At 35.1% G+C, this 24,873-nt stretch overlaps 1 protein-coding gene across 1 annotated transcript in view; it reads left to right on the top strand.

Annotated features, from left to right (window-relative positions):
- The first annotated feature begins 465 nt into the window (after nucleotides 1–465).
- LOC131035746 (proteasome subunit alpha type-6) overlaps nucleotides 466–24,873 on the top strand; it is a 97,534-nt gene continuing 73,126 nt past the window's right edge. The window contains exons 1-4 of the mRNA XM_057967485.2: nucleotides 466–795; nucleotides 1,602–1,696; nucleotides 2,010–2,091; nucleotides 20,392–20,488. Of these exons, the coding sequence (XP_057823468.2) occupies nucleotides 720–795; nucleotides 1,602–1,696; nucleotides 2,010–2,091; nucleotides 20,392–20,488 (350 nt within the window). The 5' untranslated portion in view covers nucleotides 466–719. The remainder of the gene's footprint in view (nucleotides 796–1,601; nucleotides 1,697–2,009; nucleotides 2,092–20,391; nucleotides 20,489–24,873) is intronic.

The following is a 24,873-nucleotide window of genomic DNA, read 5'->3' on the forward strand; positions in this document are numbered from 1 at the left end:
ACTACAAAAAATACACACCCTTTTTTCGCATGCTTCTTTATATATTTTTCATCTCCTTCTTTCACATTGTAGCTATTCAATGTTAGTTCTTAATTTAGCAATAAGAATCTCAAATCTTCATGAAATTTTTGTTGCCATGTACATTTCTTGTTGATGATTACACGTAGAAGGTAACACTTCTTCTTTCTCCTTAACACTTTACCTCATTTACGTTTGCAAAACTTACCTAAAACAAAAACTTTTAGCTCTTTATTATTCATGAAATGAACATTAAAATACATATATTATTTACTGTCTTGTTTCATCCATATTTTTTTTTCTTTTGCTACTTAAACCATCTACGAACTTTTTCTTTGTTCAATTTTTTTAAATTATCATATGAGAGACCATAACAGGCAACTATCTCCATTCCACCTTACATAATTTTATAAAGAATTTCTTTTATTTTGCATTCGCTTGTGATCCAGTGCTTTTGAGTACTTTACTTACGAACTTTACTTACCGGCAACCGTCGTTCTTTTGGCGGCGTTAGACAACTTTCCAGGCAGTTTTTGGACTTGATCTAGCACTAAATAGCCTGTTGGCTAGATGACCCAAAACACTTTAACGTAGAGGAGAAGAAATCCAAAACCTCGCAGGGGAAAATAAATCCCTGACAAACAAGTTCAAATTTGGGCTTAGACGCTTTTCCTTCTTTAGGGTTTCGAGATTTTATCAGAATGAGCCGGGGTACAGGAGCTGGGTATGATCGACATATTACTATATTTTCACCAGAAGGTCGACTGTACCAAGTCGGTTAGTTTTTTTCTTCTCTAACGTAAAACCCTTGAAAATTATTTAGAGGGTTAACACAGATGGTTATTATTATTTTCATTCTTCTTATGTGATGAATTCTTCTTGTGGGATAATCTTTACTGACGAGTCTTCCATTAAATTTATTTGTTTCTTGCACTCGGTCACGTCTCTCGTTGTAACTAATTTTAATGTTACATGAATCATATGTGCAGAGGATGCTCTGATAAAAAAAAATGTTCAGATCATTATAGTTTTGATAGCTTATGCAAAAGTTCTTTTTGGTTTAATAGAGGGAGCGATGGGTTAAACACACTTTATAATTTCACCAGCGGGTGGTATGGAGAAAAACCCTTTTTAATTTACCTAAGGGTTTTATGCTAAAGTCTGTTTTATCTCGCTGAGGGCGCCATTGCTAAACGCTTTTTTTAATTAATTTTCAACTGTGGGGATTTTCCTGTTACACTCTTTTTATTTTGCTGTCGTTCCCAATGCAAATAATGGCTTTGGAAGTGAAACCTCTGTTTTTTATTTTGATTTTTTTGAAAATTTGGGGCTCTAAGCCTTCTTGAGTTCAAGCCTAGGTCTTTTCCTCGACGACTTGCAATCTTGATCAGTCAGCCATGTTCCAAGGAAAATAAAATTGATAATACTAGGAGTTTGTCATTAATTTGGTAAGATGATTTTCTTTGTGACAAATGGTTAATTTGATGCGCTGACATTGAAATTTTGCTTAAATTATCTGTAGGAGGATCCCGGGTTTGTTTATTGCATTGAGTTAATGTTGATTTTTTGATTTTGAATGGCAGAATATGCATTTAAAGCTGTCAAGGCCGCAGGTATTACATCCATTGGTGTTCGTGGTCAGGATTCAGTTTGTGTTGTAACTCAGAAAAAAGTACCGGTATGATCTTATCTTTTTATATTATTTTAAATGGTAAATCTTGGGTTAGGTTTATATTCCACTGTTAACACTGTTCTGGGTAAGTGTACGCAACATTGTTATGACTTGTAAATATGGATCTCATTCCATAATCTTTAGATCACACCTATGCCATATGTTTGCTATTTTTGCTGTGGGGACTTGACGCTTGGCCATGGCCGTACTATTGCCCCCCATTTATCATTGTAATCACAACCAGAGGAACCATATGCTATTGGATGCTTTCCCGTTTTGCAATTTCTAATGATAACCTTTTGTTCACTTTTATACGCAGGACAAGCTTCTTGACCAGACTAGTGTTACCCATCTTTTTCCAATTACAAAATTTATTGGTTTGTTGGCAACTGGAATGACAGGTACGATTGTTCTTTTGTTTGGTAAATACTTGCTAAGGTATATGTTGCTCTTAATACGTGGGCTAACTTTACATCACATTCGTAGGAGTTGTTAACTTGAGTCATATATGAATTGAAATCTATATCATGATCTGACAAGTGTGTCCCATTACCATAACATTACAATCCTTTGGACATTGTAATTTTTGCTGCATTTTTCTTCTTACATTTCTATGTTGTGTAGTCAGCTAGGGTTTCACCTATCTGTTGAACTTGAGTATAGAAAGTATGACTGAAAGCTTCTCCTGGTTATGAAAGTAAGGTAATGTCAGGATGAAATTATGTTTTTTTTTGATTGGTAAATTGAGGGGTTAATGGCCTCATAGCCTCTGGGTTATAGTGATGGGCTTGATTCCTGGGCATGCATAGGCACTCCTTTTCACAACCACACATTTCTTGAGGCATGAACTCTCCGGAGCTAACCCAATGGTTCCTGGGGTAACTTGAACCTGGGTCTTAATCTTTGTAACAACCCAAATTTACTGCTTGGTCAGGTCTACTAAACTACGAAATTATGGTATTTTATGAAAGAAAAGGAATTACACAAAATATAGGTGTTTTGACAAGACCTGGGTTATCTTGAACATTGTCACAAGGTAGAATCTTGAGGGAATCAATATTTAAAAAAATACTATAGGGAATTTGCTTGGCACAAGGGTATGTATTCAACTTTTAATGTACCAAGTGGGCCATTGTCTTTTTACCTTCTTTATGATATTCCAGAACCGAAACATCCACCGGAGGACCTGTTAAACTGATTTTAACATTGTAAAAATTCCTAGGAACTTAGACACTGTCGTCAAAATTAACAGTAGCCCTACGAGCATTATTTGTAAAACAATCATGAGCCAAATTACTTACCATACTATAAAATTCAGTGGTCAAACCTAGGATTTACTCTGTCAAACCTAGTTTAAAAAGTAAAATGGATGTTGCTTAATTCAAAAATCTATAATTGCATCTTAAATTCAGGCTAACAGATATTCTTGGTTTATTCAAGAAATGGAATGTCTTGTTTTTTGTTATAGAATTCCACCAAAAGTTTTTGGGGATGGGCATTTGAAAATTTTATGGTATTGAAAATCGATTTTTTTGAGTCTGAGCTGGTTATTGGCATTTATTATCATAATTATGATATTTATTATAATGATAAATATGATATATGACACATGTTATATATTTATTTTTATGTCTATGCACTTATTTGCTTGAAGTAGCAGAAATCAAAATTTTGTGCACTAGATGTCACTTATCCAGTTTCCATGTTTTCTTGTGGTTTTTATTCCATACTAAACTGGTTTAAACTTCAATAGAAAAATGCTTAAGCTTTTACCATGCCATGGTGTGGCTTTGTACAAGTGATGCTGCTATGATAGTAGTGAGTAAAGACCTGAGAGAGGCTAGGTAAACTAATTACCTCCAATTACATAATCATAAAATGGGTCTACGAAAACACCCATACAATCACTTTGCATATCCACATTTTACTCTAGGGTTTGTGCAAGCACGAGTGAGCATCTAGTATGACCAGAGTTACTTAAAGGCTCATATCTTGACCTTAGAGACCTATATAGTGATGTCTCTAGACATCTTTAGATGAAGTTTCTTTGCATCTCTTATAAGCATCCCCTGAAAATTAGTAAACTTCCAATAGATGTTTCTAAGTTTTATCACATAAATTACTTAGGATTTTCTTAAAGTGTTGATGCGTGGCTTACAAAAGCTAAAAGAACTAATAATAATAATAAACTTAAGCCTGATGAGGCAAGAATATTGCCTTTAAAGTCAGAAAATATTCTTTAATAATTTAGAAAAATGTGTTATATATATAATGGTTGTATCTACATTCGATACCGTACCACTATTCGTGTCCATGCAATTTCGGATTTAAGCCATCTATCTCTCATCTTCGTGTATTTGGTTGCACAACATATATGCATATTCCAAGCAAAAGAGAAAGAAGTTTGATGGGAAATTCATGAAATTTATTCTTTAGGGGTATAGCAATGAGTAAAACGCTTGACAACTAATGAATCCCACCACAAAGAAGGTATACATCAACTTAGGTGCTATTTTTGATCAGAAGAGTGTTACACATCATTACCTACTCTGGATGGTGCTCTAATTTTCAACTTGGATGATAAAAGTAATGTGAATGTTGATAATCAATCTGACTCAATACTTACAAATGTCACATGACCTATGCTCAAGTGTTATTCTAGTACCCTTTATGATGCAAAGCTAGATGGAGTCCTAGACACTTTAACTTCAAGACTGAGGACTTGTAGTATGGCTCACAATGAGGTAAATCTAGCACAGATGAGCTTAGTAATTGATAATTTTGAATGTTATGTTGTTCGGGAAGCTCTGAATCAAAGCCTTGGAGGGAGGTTATGGATGCAGAATATCAATTTCTAATGAAAAAGAAGACTTGGGAGCTTGTTGAGCTTCCACCAAGTAGGAAAGCTATTGGATGTAAATTGATCTTCAAGACCAAGTATAATGCTAATGGAAGTATAGATAAGTATAAGGCTAGACTTATGGCTAATGGTTATGCTTAGAAAGAAAGGATTTATTATGAAGAAACATTTGCTCCCACAACTAAGATCAAAACCATCATAATGATTTTTGTTTTAGTTGCTCAATTTGGATGGAAGTGAAATGCACATGGAAAATACTGAGAGGGGGGCTGGGGGTGAATCAGTTTTTTAAAACTTGTAAATACATGAAACAGTCTTCATAATACATAGAGAGAGCAAACATCAAGACACAAACACCAATTTTCTCGTGGAAAACCCTTTTGGGTAAAAAACCATGACACACAATAGCTTACATTAACAGAATGAGCACCAACCCAGAATACAAGAGTGAGCCACAGAGAGCACCAACTCCTATCAGCTAAGGTGCCAACTTCAGTTCGAGCACCAACTCAAAAACACTGAAACTCCGTAAAATTTTAGAACACACACAGCTCCTCCAAAAATCTTCAACTCAAGAACGCATCTGCATTTTCCATCACCTGCCTGATCTCAGATTAAGAAAAATACACCCAATAGTTGCTGTAGCTCTGTATGATATTTTTTTTATTTCACAATCTCATGCATCTATCCATTCAATAACATGCTTGACTCAATAGGAATAACATGACACAGTCACAGCAGAAAGAAGATATATTTCTTAGCCACAGCTATCATGTTAGCTTCTATCCAAAATTTTCTCACAGCACCTACTCACTTTTTTTGAATTTACGGCAAACACACATCATTTCTGCAGTCCTTACATTTTTCTCACATTTACACTGTTATCACTTAACACACACCCACAATATTTAGCAACACACTTTTTTAAAAACACTCGGGTGACTTCTATAAAGCATTACACTCACATCTTGGTATCGCATCACTTCATAATATTCATTCAACGCATTCTTACTTATTATCTCCTCCACACACACTATTCATATGCTTCGTGCATTAAAGCCTGACCAGCGGCAGACATTTCATAAGTAGACCAGCGTCAGGTGTTTCATAAATAGACCAGCAGTAGACGTTTCATGAATAGACGAAAGGCATATATTAAGTGCTGTGCATCCACTATACATGTATTGTGCTTGCCTTATTAATGATCTTGTTGCGTTCTTATTCCAAGGAAAACCGCCTCCAAAAATAGACCTTCCACTCACAAAAAATAAACTTTACTAAACAATTGTTGTTAGAAACAAACCAACGCACAAAGAGGATTAATTCAATTCCATAAAAAAACACCCTTTTGACATTCAACCAATGACGTGTCGACTTGACAAGTCACAAGGAAAGGTGAAGTAGATGAGTAGCCAGCTCAAGTAGACAACCAACCAGGTGAAGTAGACTAACAACCAGCTCAAGCATACAACCAAGCAGCTCAACCAGACAACCAGGTAGCTCAACCTAGCAACCAAGTAGCTCAACCAAGCAACCTTGATCGTCATCCTTTGACATCAATGACAATATATTCAATAGGAAGCTGTTTCAAATGGATGTAAAATGTGCCATTCTCAATGGAGACCTTATGGAGGAGGTCTATATGACTCAACTAGAGGGATATGTTGCACCTAGTAAAGAAGTAAAGGTATACAAACTTGCTAATCTCTCTATGGTCTCAAACATACCACCTAGTGCTTGGTATACCAAAATTGATGAACATTTGCTACAACATGAATTTTGTGGGTATCCATATGATTCTAATCTCTACCTCAAGGGATAATGGGGGAGATTGTGATTATCGATGAATATGTTGCTGGCCTAGTTATCACAAGCAGCTTATAAGTGATGGTTGAGACAACCAAGAATGATCTCAAGCCAGCATTTGATATGATAGATCTTGAGCTATTATACTATTGTCTTGGCTTTAGAGGTATGGCAAACTAATCACCATACCTTTGTATCTCAAAACAAATATATCAAGGCATTGTTCGTGAAGTTTAGAATGATAGATTGCAAACATATGTCTACACCCATGGATTGCAATTATCGTTTTTGATCCATCTCCTTAGGTAAATGCAACTCTTTATCAATAGATGATTGGAGGTTTGATTTACTTGACTAATAGTAGACCATATGTTAATTTTGTTGTAAATTATCTTTCATGATTCATGCAAGAACTAAAGATGTGTAATTAAAACAAGCATTGAGGTATATCCATGGTACAATGGATCATGGTTTGGAATATAAAAAGAATGATCAGTTCTTCTTAATAGGGTACATAGATGTAGATCATGCAGTATTTGTTGATTATAGGAAATCCACATCTAGATTTGTCTTCTTTTTAGGTGCAGGTCCTATTTCTTGGGGAAGTGAGAAGTAAGCCATAGTTGCTTGTTTCCTTAATAGAAGAAGAATATTGTGTGGCAAGTGCAGTAGCTTGTGAATCAATTTGGCTTTGTTGTCTTTTAGAAGGATTGGGAATACCTCAAAAGCAATCCACAATCCTCTACCGTGACAACTAGTGTATTCTTAAGCATGTTTGTACCCTAACGTTTCATTAACACATGAATACTTTGAAGTTGATGAACACATAGTTATAGTGAGTGGGGGGGGTGGTGAATCAATATAACAACTTTTATCAATTTAAACTTTATCAGTCACAATAGTATTATTTGCTCAATTTCAATAATCATGCACATGAGAATAACACAACAATAATATTTACATGGAAACCCTTTTGGGAGAAAACCATAGTAAATTACTAATCTCTTATAAATTTTGTAGGTTCAACCTACTAGAGGCACAAACCCCTCATTCAATTCGTGAGCACTTGCCCACTAGAGGCACCAACCCCTCATTCAATATGTGTCAGCACTACCCCACTAGAGGCACTGACCCCTCATTCACTTAGAGGCACCAATCTCTCATTCAAATTGTCTTTACAAGAAATATAACTTTCTTCTTCAAATCTGCTATTATGGTGACAATAAATCTGCTGCAAAACTGATTACAATCTCCTCATAAAACTTATTAAATCTGCCATACTACTCACAAAACTCTCTTCAATATTCTTTATAATTTTGCTTCAAAGTCTTCTTTATCTTTGCATGAAACCCTACTCACAAGTCTCATAAAGTCTTCACAATTATGCGCAGTCTTCATAAATATTCTTATAAAGTCTTCATACATTTGCTCACTATTTGAAAGGATAGTACATCAAACTTTTTTAATATTTTACACCTCTCACTTTTTCTCCTCTTATTCTACTCCAACATACTTCTTCACCAAGAGAGGTAACCGTTCATTAGTATGTGATATTCTTCATATCAGAATCATATATCTTTTACCTCACTCACTCTACTTTCTTTTTACTCCACACACTTATCTCCACAAATGTCACTCACATCTCATATCGTTATGTCTTCATGAAATGATTCTTCTCTTAGAAAGGAGACAACTATTTGAATGGATGTGTCTTTTAGTTTACAAATCTGTCTTAATCATGTATTTATCTTCCTTACAAATCTGCCTTATATATATATTTCCTTCTTTATGATATCCTCTTCTCCTCAAGGTCTGCTGTAAGTCTTTTCACAAATCTTTTGACCATAAATCTGCAATAATGTCTGCCTTCAAATTCACTCTAACAGTCCTCACAATCCCTTCATAAAATCTGCAAATATACTCCTTAAGATCTGCTCTTCATATGCTTGAATCTGCTGGTGTATTAATGATATTTTTTTTTTTTTGTCTTCCACACACATCTTTTACTTATTCCACATCATATTCTCCACATGCCACAAATTTAACATATATCTTCATCCCTCGCTGAAGAGAGGCATCTATTAGAAAAGAGACAACTCTTTGGAAATATATCACCCTTTGTTAATAATCTTACCTTTTAATAGCCTTTTTAACATGCTTTTATTTATGTTCAAATCAATCTGATTTTTATAGCTCATATATTTTTTTTTTCCCACACACAACTCACACTATCATCGCTCACTCGATGCTCTCTTTATATCTTCCCAAGAGAGGCAATTTCATTTAAAGACATCTCTTTTCACCTTTAAAAAATATAACTCCTCATTTCATATGCTAATCACACCTCTTCATTAATAAATCTGTTCGAATGACACAAATCTCTAATTACATCTTCACATTCCTCTCTCCAACTTCTCTTTACCTTTATATCATCCTTATGCCTTTTCATGAAAGGAGGCATCCTTTTGAATGGAGATAACCTTTTATAAAGGTATGACCATTTGTTAACTAACCACCTTAAATTTCAATCCTTAATTTGCTGCCTTTTATAAATTAAATATTGCTTCTTCAATATTAACTTTAAATTAATTTTAATAAATTTACTTTGATAGCTGTCATTTTATCCTTTGACAGTGATTTACCTTTTTACATCAATGATAATGATGTCTTCTCACCGTTGACATCAATGACAACTTCTAATACTCTCGTCTATCTATTAATGATAGCAATAATGAATACCTTCTTGACATCAAGACAACATTTCCAACAACAAGAACATGTCCAACAAACCACTCCATTTTTGCTTTACTTAAAAATAACCTACTGACATCTTCACCAAGCCTCTTGGACATGAAGTTTAAAACAATGATGTAATAAGGGGGAAATGTTGGTATATTCCATCATTGTTGTCTTGTAGCTAGTTTGTTTTGGTTTGTTAGTCTATATGGGATATATATATTTTTTTTCAACTACAGAGGTATCCCCGCGACCCAGCCCAGTGCCCAACCCGCCTTACCTTGGGCTTACAGACTGCTAAGTTGGGGTCAGGAAGGGGCAAGCTGAGGCGAGACTAATCCTCTGCAGGTGGCCGTGCAAGTTGGGGTCAGGAAGGGACGAGCTGAGGTGAGACTAATCCTCTGCGGGTGGCCGTGCAGCCCGCAAGCCGACCACCGGGTTAGTCCAGGAGGGAGTTGAACCCGAGACCAATGGGGAGCAAACCCACGGCCCAAGCCAACTCCGCTACCCGTGTGGGCATATACGGGATATATTTGTTGTTTGTTAGTGTTCTTATGGAACCCTTTGAAGATCACATAGCAAATACCGAGGGGATGGGGGGGGGAGGGTGAATCAGTATTTGAACATTTCAATTAAATTCCATTCTTTAACACAGAAAATTATCAGAAAAGAAAGCATGAAGACAGAGACAGAATTTATCACGTGCAAAACCCTTTTGGGTAAAAAACCACGGTTCAACCGATCTTTCAAAGACCTGAATGGGCACCAACCCAGGTTACAGAAGAGAGCTCCAACTCTCAGAAAACACCTATTCCTAAACACCCGAAGCACCAACTCCATCTAGATGAAGCACCAACCTCAATTACACATAATTATTAAGAATTGAAAACCACAGCACAATGTCAGACTTTCTCTAACATTCAATCAGATCAACCAACATGAAGACATTGCTGTACTTCAGAAAATATGAGCTCATGAACACAGAAAGAGTCTCAACACTACCATCCAGCTCTCACCCAAAACTTTGAGACCGTTTCTTTAAAACTTATACACCAAAAAAAAAAAGTTTTCTCAGCTCTGCACTCTTCTTAACTTTATTTGTGGAGTGTTTGTGCGCAGATATCTTAACACTTATTTTTCACAAACCACGTATATGCCAAAAACTCCACACTAGAGATTTTGTTGAGAACCAGAAATCTGCATATTATGCTACACCATACTTCAAATAGACTATCAGATGTCGCTTCAAAACCCCTGCTATTTTTATCGCATGCACTACTCACAACCTGTAGAGCATGAACAATACATGATGGCCACGATGCTACCTTTCAAAAACCAGTATGTGAAAAATGGCTCTGAATAATAAAGATAGATGTTATTTAAAATATACGACTTCCTTCCAAAACTTTAAATTTGTGAATATCTCTTCTACCAAATAAGTGCCAGCCAACCAAGAAGAAGAATATATTTTTTTACAAATTTTCATTAAATTGTATTCACCATAAATGGTCAGCACAACTCCTCCAACCTCATTCAGCCCACGTCTTCTACATGAAGTCAATTCCTTTGGCATTGCACTTAGTGCTTTACAGAAATTATATCGAGCCATAAATTTCTATGTCCACCACGATTCTGACTATTTCGTTTACGGTCACGTGTTGGGAAATATATCTTAATGTTCACATGGGATAGAGTGTGTGAGGTAAAGTAATAATTCACGTAGTAATTGTGTTTGTTGGTGATATTAAATTATCTGTTAGGTTTGTTAATCATCTGTAGAATTATATTGTTGTACCGAAGTATGTTTGTTTGAGTTGTTAAAACTTAAAACAACTCAAATAATTAGTGAGTTGTTCCTATAATGTAGGAACCTAAACTCCTATAAATATGTAATGTGTTATTAAACAAAAAATGAAGAAGCACGTATTATCTGTTGTTGATTATTTTAGCTTCATTTATCTCTGCCCATATTCTTAATACACGTTCCTCCGTAAATATCCACGCACCAGCTATTATTTCGAATATGCTGCATTTCCCGACAATCATTATATGGCCATTTTCGGCAAAACAAGAATACAGAGGCTTTCGTGATTTTCTCCAGAAGCTTTCCATCACACCTGCGATACATCCACGACACCAAAACCTAATCATTCCATGAGGAAATATAGGCCCACAATTTTTCAGAATCACATTTAAAAAAAAATACTATTGATTCCAAAAGAATCGAAAACATAAATACACGGCAGTTTGAAATAGTTATTCCAAAGCATTCCATAAGTTTATATAATTGTTTTATATCTTGCGTCAAACCAAATTATACCAACTTGTTTGAATAGTCAAAGCTGACAAGGTATGAACAGCTGGCAAGAGTGACAGACAGGCACTCACACAGCTGGCTGAAGATGACACATACAAACAGCTCTGGCAAATACTACAGATAGCTCAAACAACCATGCTTACAAGCAGCTCGACAATTCTGACATTAATGACAAAAATGTCAACACCCTTGCGTTCCAAATTCATGATTATTTTATACGTATTATTACTTGTTTTTGTAATACAAATTTGATGCTGCAAACTCTGACAGGTTATTGGTGGTTGCTCATTGAAAAACTTACCAAAAAATTGTGTGAGTCAAATCCGTAAAAACTTGCCACAACGGTGACACTAACATTGGCACTAGCACTAGCACTAGAACCCTCATGCTTGCAAGTTGGCTCATCTTCAACATCAAGTGTAGCAAAATGGGAAGTGGAAGTATCCAAGTCAATATGCTCTCGCTCGATATCCCAGCACCTTGTGTCCTTTCCTTGTAGCTTTTTTCTTTGTGTGAAAGGAGCCATAAGTTTAACTGCACACACACCAAGTCCTCTGTCTTTTTTGAGTGTAGTCGATTGCAGTTTATTGAGTGGGTGAAGGAGTATGCACCCCAATTCCTTGCAAATGCAGATGAACTAGTAACCTATTAAGAGAAAATGTAATGTCCCTACTATTTAGGGATCATTAACCTGCAAAACAGATTGTTAGAACATGACCAACATATATGTATATATAAGTAATCTAAATTATAATATAACTTCAATGCTTAATTAACATAATCATAATTTTTATCTAATAAAAAGGATACGAATACCATACAAGGTATGTCCTTAGGCGGCCATGAAGCTCGCCTTCTTGGAACCCCTTGGTTCCAAGATGTCCTTAGGCGGCCGTGAAGCTCGCCCTCTTGGAACCCCTTGGTTCCAAGCCCTCCAGGAAATCGAAGATGAGTTCGAATCCTGTCTTTTACACCCAAGCCTTCCAAGGAAGACCCTTGTCTTACCTTGCCTTGGGTGATGCCTTCATCATCCAAGTCCTCAAAGGGGATCGGTCCGACCTTGAGTTCTGTCTTGGGTATAACCTCTTATACCCAAGCCAGCCAAGGAAGACCCTTGTCTTACCTTGCCTTGGGTGATGCCTTCATCATTCAAGTCCTCAAAGGGGATCGGTCCGACTTTGAGTCCTGTCTTGGGTATAACCTCTTATACCCAAGCCAGCCAAGGAAGACCCTTGCCTTACCTTGTCTTGGGTGATGCCTCCATCATCCAAGTCCTCAAGGGGTTATGACCAGATCCTTCTCTTCTTGATTGAGTTTTAGTCAACCAAGCCATACATTTTGCATAATAGTTTCAGTTCATAAACTATCCCTTGTGTTAACATGAATTCTTAATGTAATCTTAATTAACATAGATATATATAATCTTCCATCTTTTACATATGCATTACATTTCTTAACATACCTTTGTATTCCTAATCTTTCTTAATACGCAAACTTATGTATACAACAATTAACAAATTATATCTTTTACCTATGTTTAGTGACTAGTGAACGCTACACATTAATTAATATATATACATTCACTAGACTACGATTAATATCAACATATTAATGAACATTACACATTACCAATATGTATGAACATTACACATTAATCAATATTAATGAACATTACATTTATTAATTTATATCCCTACTGTTCATTGATACGTATATTCGTTAATGTATGTTAGTACAAATTCATTAACATATGGTTTATACTTATTCCTTAATATCTGAAAACCATTCATTAATATGTTCATTAAGTATTCATTATCATACACATTACGTATACATTAATTACATTCATTAACCTTAACTTCTTTCATTACCTATCTATTATAATCAATATCTATATTTATAATCATTATGTTACTCCTTGTTCTGATTGAATATATATATATATATATATATATATATATATATAGCAATGTACTTTACCCTTTGTAACATATGCATTAAGTTTTATTAAATACCTTTGTATTACACAATCCATCGCACCTACGAACTGGAGTTCTAAGACATACGAATTGGAGAATATTTATGATGTATTCAATAATGGTGGTATGAGGTATCCATTTCTCAAGCTCTATGTCCCGACACTTGGCAATTGTTGTAATGTCTCCTATTAGGACACTGTCAATTTCTATAACTTAATAACAGTTCTGATCTGATCAGATCAATTCCATTTATTCAAATAAGATTGAGAGTGCAGAGATTTATTACTTTATGAATAGAATTTCAATGAATTAGAATTAATCTCTATCTATATTCTGTTTAATTGTTCCCAGTGTTTAGAGTATGCTCAGTCCCATATCATGTTATATTTATATTAATTTGCTATGATTCTGTGAATCGAATTTAGAGTTATTATTATAATGCTGTGAACATCCAGTGATACTGTAAATGTGATTTAAGTTATCATTATCATGCTGTGAGCATACGGTAATACTGAGAATTTAATTAAAGTTACTATCTTAATACTCTGAACCCTCAGTGCAATGGTTCATACCTGCTGCCTCCCTTACGGTTAGGGAGTTACCTCTGGTGACCGTGCGAATGCTTTCCCGAGGCAATCGAACTTCCTCTTGTGTGTCTCCTTCCCTCCCGTGGTATTCCTCCCCCCCTATTCTCCAACCGAGCCTTCCCTTTATTCTCCTCCACGTCCTTGGTGGGGAGTCATGTCCGTTAGAGTGAATTTGGGAATGGCGGTGACTCCTTGAAAAGTCACCGCTTCCCAATATTCGTTCCCCATCCTCCTCCCGCTTTTCTTTTCCTTTGCCTAATAATTCCTACCGGTTGCCTTGCTACTACTAATCAATGATTAGTTAGATTGGTATATGCTTGCCAAATCTTTACCGATGACTAAATACCTTGAAGAAGGATTCCTATCGGTTCCATCATCTCAGTCATAATTAATATGACCCGATGTTATGTTTGGTTGATTATTATATTGAATATTAATAATTATATATATATATATATATATATATATATGTTTTCTTTTACACTTTAGGAATTAATAATTTATGTTTATAATATTAATTTATTTTTATATTACAAAATATTATTAGTAATAAATAATAATATTTAGTAAATAAATTTTGAGTAACCATTTGTTGGTAATTAATATATTAATTAATAATAATTAATTATTCTATTTGGGATATATATAACGATCAAGGAGGGGACATGACAGAAAATTAAAGAGTTAAGAATTATAAAATTATAAAATATAATGAAACTTTAAAAACAATTTTTTTCTTTTCTTATGACTTGTGATTAAATTTTGATTGCATGAGGTTGTAGGTGTGTGAATGATCAGCCATGAAAGTACCACTAACTATGAGCATCAACCTTATACTCGTCTTGAAGAGCATCAATACCAAAGTTGATGGGGTGTACAAAATCCATGAACTCAAATCTTCAGTACATCCCTCATGTTAGGATCAATGAAGAGTCTGTGAAGCGTTGCCTTGTAACCTTGATTGACTTCGACATCTCTATATGGAGAAATCTTTGTTGACATTGATAGGAGCTCATCACTATATGGGACTCAATGCAAAGGTAAGAGGATGTAGTGGAGTGGTCATTTTGTTCTATCTTTCTTCAATGATATTGTGTAGTTGTTTGAAGAAAGTTTTTTTAGGATCTTGCTCTTTGTCATTTATGATGGCATTCATCTTCTCAATCATTGAGTCAATGCCATCATATATCTCACTCAAACAAGGCCTATCCATGTTGGTATTTCATGCCCCCGCCATAAGGAAGGTATCAATGCTCAAGAAAATGGTCTTATTAATAAGACTTCACCATTTTTTGCCTTCCTAAACTGTATGAAGGCAAATGCCCAGTGATCCATATACAAATTATATTAAAATAATATTGTAATATTGATATAATGGTCATCTTAGTCATTATTATTTAGAAACTTCCATTTATGTCTTTCGTCTTTCGTTAGTTTTAAGAAGTTTTCTTTTCTGTCTTTCATGTTTTCATTCTCAATCGTTCTCATTATGGAAAGATCCTCTTGTATTCTCTATATAAGGACTCTTCGTCTCCTTTGTAAACATCAAATTATCATTTCATGGTATCAAAGCGGGTTAAGTCTTTTTGACGATTTTTTTTTAAAATTCATGGGTATTTACTTGGAATTTATTTCCATAAGTTCTTTTATGATTTTTTATGAAAAGTCATGTTGTTACCTGATTTTTTTAAGAATTTTTTTGAATTGTTTTTTTATGGAAAAATGTGGTTTGCTGTTTGAAATCGTGGAAGGGTTTATTCGCGCGAGGGTTTCTAGCAAGGAAAATCACAGATTTTTTCAAGGAAAAACTTGAGGGTTTTTTGATTTTGTTTTCCACAAAAAATCATGGAAGGGTTTTGCATGATTTTTTCCATAAAAATCATGAAGGGTTGTGAGGGCTGTGACTGCTGCGTGTTGGGTCTGTTTTTTCCACGCAATGACAAGGTGGTCTGTTGCGTGCAAAGAAACGGGACTCGGACTCGGCTCGGACTCGGCAAGGCCAACTCGGACTCGGACTCGGGACTCGGCGTCAGACTCGGCTCCAGACTCGGCTGGACTCGGGATAGTGAAAAACTCAAGAAATTTAGAGATTTTTAAATATTTAAAACTTGTTTCAGACACCCTTTATTGAATACACCTTAAAGACACAATAACATCATCAAACTCGGCTCATTTGATTACATACACAAGTATACATCAATCACATAAGCATAAATGCAAATTGTAGCTGAAGAAAATAACAAACATAGATATATAAATATTGTCAAATGTATACAATATTACAAAACTCATGGAATAAAAAATCCATGTCATCATATGATCATCATCAAATGTTTCATACAAATACCAAAGGTAAATACAACTACAAGTCTATGGCTCAGAGGAGCCTGCACCATCCGGCCCCAGCCCCCTGCGAAGGCGTCTAAGGTAGTTCCTGGATGATTCGACTGCCATAGCCGCTCCCCGTGACACCATGCCATGCTCACCAACATCAGGAACATCCGTGTCACTATCTGCCTCTGAATCTCCTGTCTGTGCTCGTGCTCTCTGCTCCTCCTCTGCCATGGCTACAGTCTCAACCTCTATATCTACCTGGTCGATCCAATCAATGTCAGACTCGGAGGTTAAATTTTCTCTACTTCTATCGACACAGTTTCCCCCATATTTTTCGACGGGGGTTTGGGGGCAGCGCCCCTTGCGCGCTTCCTGTCGCGATACAGGGCGAGGTCGAGGGGCAGCGCCCCGCGAGGCCAAAAAAACTTATTACAAGTTTGAATTAGGGTTTCTTTGAGAGTCTTCCTTAGGGCCTGGTTTTGCACTTGTTGCTAATTGGGTCTTGCTTGGTGAGTATCATTCTTGAAGGTCCAAGCTAGGTCAAGTTGGTGAGTGATAAACTCTGGAATGTCATCCTGATCTTCAAATGCCCTGAAATTTGGCTAAGTCTGGAATGTCCTGATCCTGAAATTTGACTAAGTCTGGAAAACTGAAGAATCCTCCAAAAACTAGATTTTGCAATATAACTCCTGGAGGCCCGAAACCACTCTCAAACATCCTGACAGTATATATGGAATATAACTTAAAGTATAAGCTTATACTTAAATGTTATATTCCATAAAATAATCCTGACGGAGAGACCAAAATGTCAAATTTCGCCCTTCCAAAAAAACTTATTACTTTTTAAAAAAACTTTTTAAAATGTTTTTTTTTTGTCATTTTATTAACCCAGCCAGTAGCCGAGTCTGGGGCTCAGGACTCGGCGAGTTTGGCGATTTTGAGCCAAAATCGCCAACTCGGCGAGTCTGGCGAGTTTACTCTCCAGACTTGGCCGAGTCCGAGTCCGAGCCCCTGGGACTCGTTTGGCCTGACTCGGACTCGGACTCGCCGAGTTTGGGCGATTTCGGGCGATTTTCGTTTCTCTGGTTGCGTGTATTTTTTTTGGCAGCGACAGGGAAGGGTTTTAGTTTGTAGTATTTTTGGGTTTTCTGATTTTTTCCGTAAAAATTCATGGTAGTGGGTTTTCTGGTTTTTTCTGGAAAAAATCATGGTAGTCGGTTTTTTGATTTTTTCCAAAAAAATTATGGTGGAGAGTTTGCCGATTTTTCCACAAAATCATGGTTTCAGTTTTTTGCTGATTTTTTTGTCAACAGAAATTGAAGTTTTTTGAGAAGCTGATCTCGGTGTCTCTGGATAAAGGGAGGGATCTCATTGTTACCCAACATCATGTTCGAAGGATTGTGGTAAACTTGGTCATATCCAAAAGTTTAGCAGAACCAGGGAGGGTCTCAGCAACAGGCTCATGTCGTAGAGCGTTCTGAGGAGAACAGGGCAGCCTTCTATGCATTCATGGCCAAATGACTTGCAAATTATGTCACATCTTTTGTAGGGTAGTTAGTTGAATGACCATTAAGGGAGGGTATTAAAATAATATTGTAATATTGATATAATGGTCATCTTAGTCATTTACTTAGTATTTAGAAACTTCCATTTATGTTTTTCGTCTTTAGTTAGTTTTAGGAAGTTTCCTTTCTGTTTTTTCGTGTTTTTATTCTCGATCGTTTCTGTTATGGAAAGATCTCCTCTTGCCTTCTCTATATAAGGAGCCTTCATCTCCTTTGTAATTAATATACAACATCGAATTATCATTTCAAATCAACCACAACTAATATACAACATCGAAATTTTATTAATGATGGTTGTTAGAAGAGGGCCAACTAAGCCCATGAAAAATAAATAATTCTTTGCAGAAAATGAAAATCATACAATGGCAGACTAGGCTAAGAATTAAGCAAAGATTGTTGAAGTTTGTTAGTAAGATTTATAGGGAAAATAGATAATTGAAATGGAAGGATCCTCTAGGGAATTTAGAGCTCGTTTTGGGCAATACTAATCTTTTCTGCTAAGAGCAATACCAAAGATTTATGGGCAAATTCTTGAAGCTAGATTAATACTCTTCAACTGGTTGCAGCTGTAAGAGGTGTTTATGAATTTTTAAATTCTTACAAAAAAATTGTGGGAATGACCAAGTAGGTCGCGCTATACTAAAGGTCTTGAATATTTAGGAAGATCAACTAAATAGGTCACATTTTTTTCCAGCTGCAAAGTTGCAATTTTTACATTAAATAGGTAAGTTCAGATTGTGTGAATCATTAAATGACAAAATTAGTGTAAAAAGGGTGATGCATGGGGACAAGGATTGCATAGAAGGGTTTATGACATGGAAAAATAATGTTGGTGTTAACTATTCTGACCACCTGGACATCTATTTGCAAACATTTGCAGCTTTCTGGAGGTTTTTATGACTTGTGCTCAGATTTAAACGTCATGCGACCTTGCATAGAGATTTTTTATTGGATTCAAAGGTCTCCTAGTGTAGAATCACAATTTTTGGAGGTAGCGTAAGGGCTTCCTTTCTGGTTAAAACAAGCAGGTCAAGGGTTTGTTTATTCATGGTGGATGTGGGGAGTTTTAGAAGGGTGTTATAACTACATACTCGCCTCCTTAAATTATCAGCATTTCTTGCATCTCCTCTATTAGAAAATATAGGAGGTTGTGACAGCAGAAATAAAAGATTGGACCACCACAAGCAGGTCAAAAATACATGCTACATTCAAAAAAGGGAATTCGTGAGGTTGGAAAGGCCTTGAACAAAAGAGGGTGACACTGAAATTTATTTTCAACATCCAGCATTTGAAGACCTAAGCTATTTCTGTGGGACTACAAGAAGTGTTTTAGACTTATGTTTGAGGTTAGAAAATTGTTAACTGTTTCTGTTCCAACATTGATATAATCTATATATATTGTTTGTGAAATGAATGTTAACTTTAATTCTGTGAAACGTCTATTTAATTTCCTTATGCTCGTGTATGGTCTTTGGTCAACCATTTAATGAGATAGACACACAAAAAACAGTAAATCCCAAGGAATCTGTCCAGCATGTGCCTCAGTAGTTTTGTCAAAAATTTAGCAACAAAAATAGAAAAGAGAGAAACATTGCACGTTTCACTGTTTCTGTAGAAATATATATGCATATATAGTTGCTGTCTCCAATTTAAAAAAAAAAATGGTGTACTGCTACCCATCCCCATCTCCTGTGTCAGTATCCATCCCCGTCTCTTGGTGACTAGTATAACCCAAAAACAGATTTTAATAATAAAGCACCCAAGTGCCCACCTATCATCATAACTTAAAACCCAGAAACAAATTAAATTGGCTTAAAGCCCTGTTGCAGAGAAAACCTACAAACACTTGATATGAATGAATTCATGTTATAGACGCCATTGTAGATTACCTGCAGTAAAACTATGCATATTTTTCTTTTCTAATGTAGTAAATAAGACAAGTTTTAGAAAGTCTATTGTACCATATAAATTTCTTTCAATGTATGTAATGGCGTATTTCTATTATAAGGTTACTGATGAAAACCTGAAGGCATTTCAAGTTTATCTTATGGATTTCTTTAAAATGTATGTTATGGCATATTTTTGTGCTAATTCACTTAGGAATGCCTAAAGGCATTTCATATGAAATATGGTGAATTATTATCCATTCAGCAGTAATGATGTCATAGCAAATCTTCAATTTAAGCTATGTGAGATTCAATCTCACAGTTTTTACAGTAAACTTTTATAATTTTACTAATAGATTTAACAGACATCTGTCTTGTTTTCAGTATAAAGTCCAATCCAACAACTTGGAGTAGATGTTAAACTTTATTGACCACACTAGCTAAAAGCATTGAACCACTTGGTCCAGATTCACCGACCAGAGAATCTCTTTTAAATCTTTCATACTATACTTTTCGCAGAGGAAAAATTATTAATAATAAGTTGCTTTGAAAAATCTAGAATATTTATGCACAAATCTGTGTCTATACAAGCTAGTTTTTTGAAATGTCAGATGCTTTTACCTTTCTACAGCTGATGCAAGGTCATTGGTCCAGCATGCACGGAATGAGGCTGCAGAATTTCGTTTCAAATGGGGCTATGAAATGCCTATAGATGTCTTAGCAAAACGGTATGTTTAGTCTATAATTTCTTATTTCAATGTGTTATTTTGTGGCTGTAATGTTGATTACTCTATCTTGGTAAGCTAACAGTCAAATAATCTGATGTCTGTCAAGGAGAAAGACCAACAATATTCCATCTATTATCCTTTTTATGGTATTGCTAATTAATTTTTTGACATGTTATGGGGCAGTTTGAGTTGATTCTTGCTTTTCATTGTTTGGGAATAAGTTCCCGTTGGCTTAGGTGCCCTGATAGAGGGTTCTCTTTTGTTAGATTCTCCCTTAACTTGCATATGGTCTTTGTGGTTCTTAGGACCTTTTCATTCTCACCGGATGCCATGTCCAAGCCTTTAGAAATGGTGTCCTGTGGGCTTTTATTGCTTTGTCTTTATTTTGGTTAATTAGTTTGATACATCATTCACTATCATATTCTTCATACTTGTCCCTTCCTCAAAAGTCAAAGCAATCCTTTGAGGTTTGATGTTGTAAATCCAAATTGGCATTCAGTCTTATCTTTCATCCATAGCAAGGGATTTATTTATAAGTTCTGAGGACGATTTATGGAATTAGTTAATTAAACTTTAATTAGATTTGTTAATTTTTTTTAAGGCATTCAGTTTTATCTTTCATCCATTGCAAGGCATTTATATAGAAGTTTTGAGGACAATTTATGGAATTAATTAATCAAACATTAACTGAATCTGTTAAAAATATTTAACTGATTATTCAATATTGATTCATATGAATATATGATATTGAATTTATTTGGTTAAAAACAATAAAACTAAGAATAGCTAAGATTTACTTTGAAATTAGACAAACGAATTCAACATAATTTCCCATTTTAAGAGGTTTAAAATAATTGTTGTGAAATAATAACATTACAAATAATGTCATAAAAATAAACAAAAAACAAACGGGGACAGACTCCACAATCACTAATGCTAAATAAACTAAACAATAATTGTAAAGATTGTTATGTTTTGTTTCTGTGGATAAATTCTGTGCTTAAAAGCTGTCAAGGGTGCTGGTATACACCCATATGGAACAACGAAAACAATCAGATAAGAAAAATGATAATAACAAAACAGTAATAGCATTGAATTAACACGATATTCACCCTAGAGGCAAATTTTTTAAATGAATTAAATTATATGGGCTTAAACAGAAAAAAATGATAAAAGCAAGAAATGTAATATTTACAAAAAAAGGAAAGAATATTGATTTTATTAGTTCATGCCGAATTTTTGCATATAGATAAATAAAAAAAAACAACATAAAAATTGGAACTGTCCAGTAATCCAGTAATGCCTAATCAAACCTTTTTATAAAAATTGTCGAATATTCACTCTCAACAAGTCAATTACAATGTATGATACACAACAAAATCTGCCAAGGTTTTTAAGGCTAATTAATGTGAAGTTGAAGCTCTTACTTCCTGGTTCTCTTAAATTTGTTTGAATTCACACAATGCCTCATTGAAGATGGTCAAATTCTCTCTTCAAACATTGTTTCAGCATCATTAGTGACTAATGTAGGAGTTAATTGTGAACTCCCAACACTCTAGGAACACCTGTAAGACCAAAATAACTTCTAGAAGAGAGAAAATGGAAAGAATAGCTCGCTTTAACGATGCAAGATTAATTGATTGAATTTGAAATATATATGAGAGGCCTTGCTTATAAAGACAAGGTGAGAGATATGATTAGAGAAGATACAATGGTTGTAATCCCATGTTATGAGACAATTACCTCAAACAAATATTAAATGACCTAGGTAACTAGAATTAAACAAAAGTCACAAAGATAAGATATGATATGATCTTATCTAGACAACTAAAACTTCCAAAAGAACACCCAGGACCTAAGTAAACTTAAGTCATGTGAATAAGTACCCTACTAGGAACTAGCTAGGTACAAAACCTTATTCACAACAACAATCTATTATGATTCAAGATCAACCTTGTCCAGATTAGTTAGTTTATTCTTTTTGACAACACCTTACATTAGTAATTACAATATATGGGTTTCATAAGGATAGTTTCATATGCAAGAAATTCAAATCAATAGCAATTTAAATGGTCAAAAAAAAAGTGATGTGCTTTAACTTATTAACTTCAAACCTCAAAATTTTGAAGGCAAAATATCGATGGTTGCGGTGCATGAACACCATCTTATTGAATGATAGCAAAAAGTTAATTTATTGGAAGAACGTACACAAACGAAAAGGCTAAATTTGGTTGCAACTTACTAAATTAATACTTGGCACCAAACCTGTCCATACAATTGCACATGTGATACAAACAAGATTTCTTCTCTTGTTCAAACCATAGAAGCTAAGTTACCGGTTCGGGTTCAAAGAACCCAGTACGCCGGTACGGCAAAATTTTGAAAAGGGGTTTGGGTTCGTTTGGGTTCGTTAGTACAAAAACATGTAAATTTTATATATATACTAAGTCACCAGGTTCGAATTCGAATTCAAAGTTCGACAACTTTGAAATTCGAATGAAGTTCGATGAGGGAAAAATTCAAATTAAATTTGCCATATGTAATTTTTAAATTGTTTCAATAAATATATGTAATATATCTATAAAATTGCCTAAATAGTTTAACATTGATAAATAGATTTGAAATCGTTACAAAAAGATGACTTATTTATAAAATATAAACCATAGGAAACATATGCTAGGGCACGAACGACAGGCAAAAATTGCAGGCGAACTTCTCCTGCAGGCCGCGACTCATGACAGACTGAAGATTTGTTTAAAAAATATTAACAGAAAAAGAAGGCCAAAAAAAAAAAAAAAAAAAAATAAATAAAAAATTTGAAGCTCCGCGAATTTCAACGAATTTTTTTTTTTAAAAAGTTCGGTGAATTTTGAACTTCAAGGATGAAATTCGGCCTAACTTGGTGACTTAGTATATATATATATTGATATTTGTGAAGCCTATAAGCATGAATTAAAATTTGCATGTCACATAGCATCATATAAACAACAAAACAAACATAAACTTGTAATCATAGCATCATGATCATACTATAATACTATAATAGCATCATATACATCAAGTTTAATATCAAAATGACAAAATATTCAAGTATCATTGTTTCAACTTTCAACAATATAAACTTAAAGTTTAATCATCAAATGGATCATCCAAAAGTGACTTTCTTTTCCAAAAGCAACACGAGATCCCTACCTTGGCATATACGGGTTTTTCTGTAGAAAAGAGAAATCATTTTCCAACAAATGACGCATTAGCTCTGACAGACAAAAGAAACTGCAGCCCAAAATTGTTTCAAATAGAAACGCATAAAGCAGAAATTGGCGCTGGAAAGAACATTTCTGACAAAAAAAATCATCGAACAAACTCACAGCCACAAAAGAATAACGCATATTACTTGGAATATGCGCCATTTAATATGTGCCAAATACAACGGCTGCCAAAAAGAAACGAAGCTCAAGAATAAACACAAGGAATCAACTGCTCCAGACCACACACATATAGCTGTCAAGATAAACACTGCTGGGTTCGACCTGGGTCCGCCCGGGTTCAACTGGGTTCGACCCCGGGTTCGACTGGGTTCGACCAGGGTCGAACCACCTCTGGGTTTTTCGAACCCTGGTCGAACCCAGTTCGAACCGGACCCGTACCACAGACCCGGTCAAACTAAAACCCATACCAGGGGGGCCCAGAGGCGAATCCAGTAACCTAGCATAGAAGCATAAATCCTCAAAAAATCCCAATTTTTGTGATTTTTAGAAAATCCCTAGCTGAAAAAATTTCCCTGCCAGAAAATCCCGATTTAATCAGCTACAGTTTTCAACAATGTTCAATGATTTTTAAAGGTTTAAATCGCGAAAAAAATTGTGAAAAAATCACCCAAGAAACATATTTACTATTATGATATTGCTATTAGGATTCAATTGTGTTGTTTTCGGGTCAAAATCCTTGACCCATGTTTCATGAGTTTCTTGGGAAAATATCATAATTTGACTTGCTGTGGAAAATATCTCCTATGTATCAACACATTTACTATCCACCAACCTATTATGATACCCTAACTGCACAAATTCGCTATTCTAATAGAACTGAGCGTTAGCTGCTAGGACGTGGTTCATCATCAAAGGATTGCCAGATTTCATCAATTTGCTAAGGCAAATCGTAGGTAAGTGACCTTGATTAAGGACATTAAAATAGGGACACGTTCTTTGGTATGTTCCTACATCTGATGTTAAGGACATTAACATGGAATGGTTAAGAGATGTGCTGTTTTTTTTGTCAGTATTTGACGCTACTATCACTTGGCTTAGGCTCATTGTAATGCTTTCCATTTATAGAAATCCAAAGACTCAGTTTAGTGGGAAATAGGTTACAGTATCATAAATGCT

This window comes from Cryptomeria japonica, chromosome 5, assembly GCF_030272615.1.
Source record: "Cryptomeria japonica chromosome 5, Sugi_1.0, whole genome shotgun sequence".
In the NCBI taxonomy this organism is placed as follows: domain Eukaryota; kingdom Viridiplantae; phylum Streptophyta; class Pinopsida; order Cupressales; family Cupressaceae; genus Cryptomeria; species Cryptomeria japonica.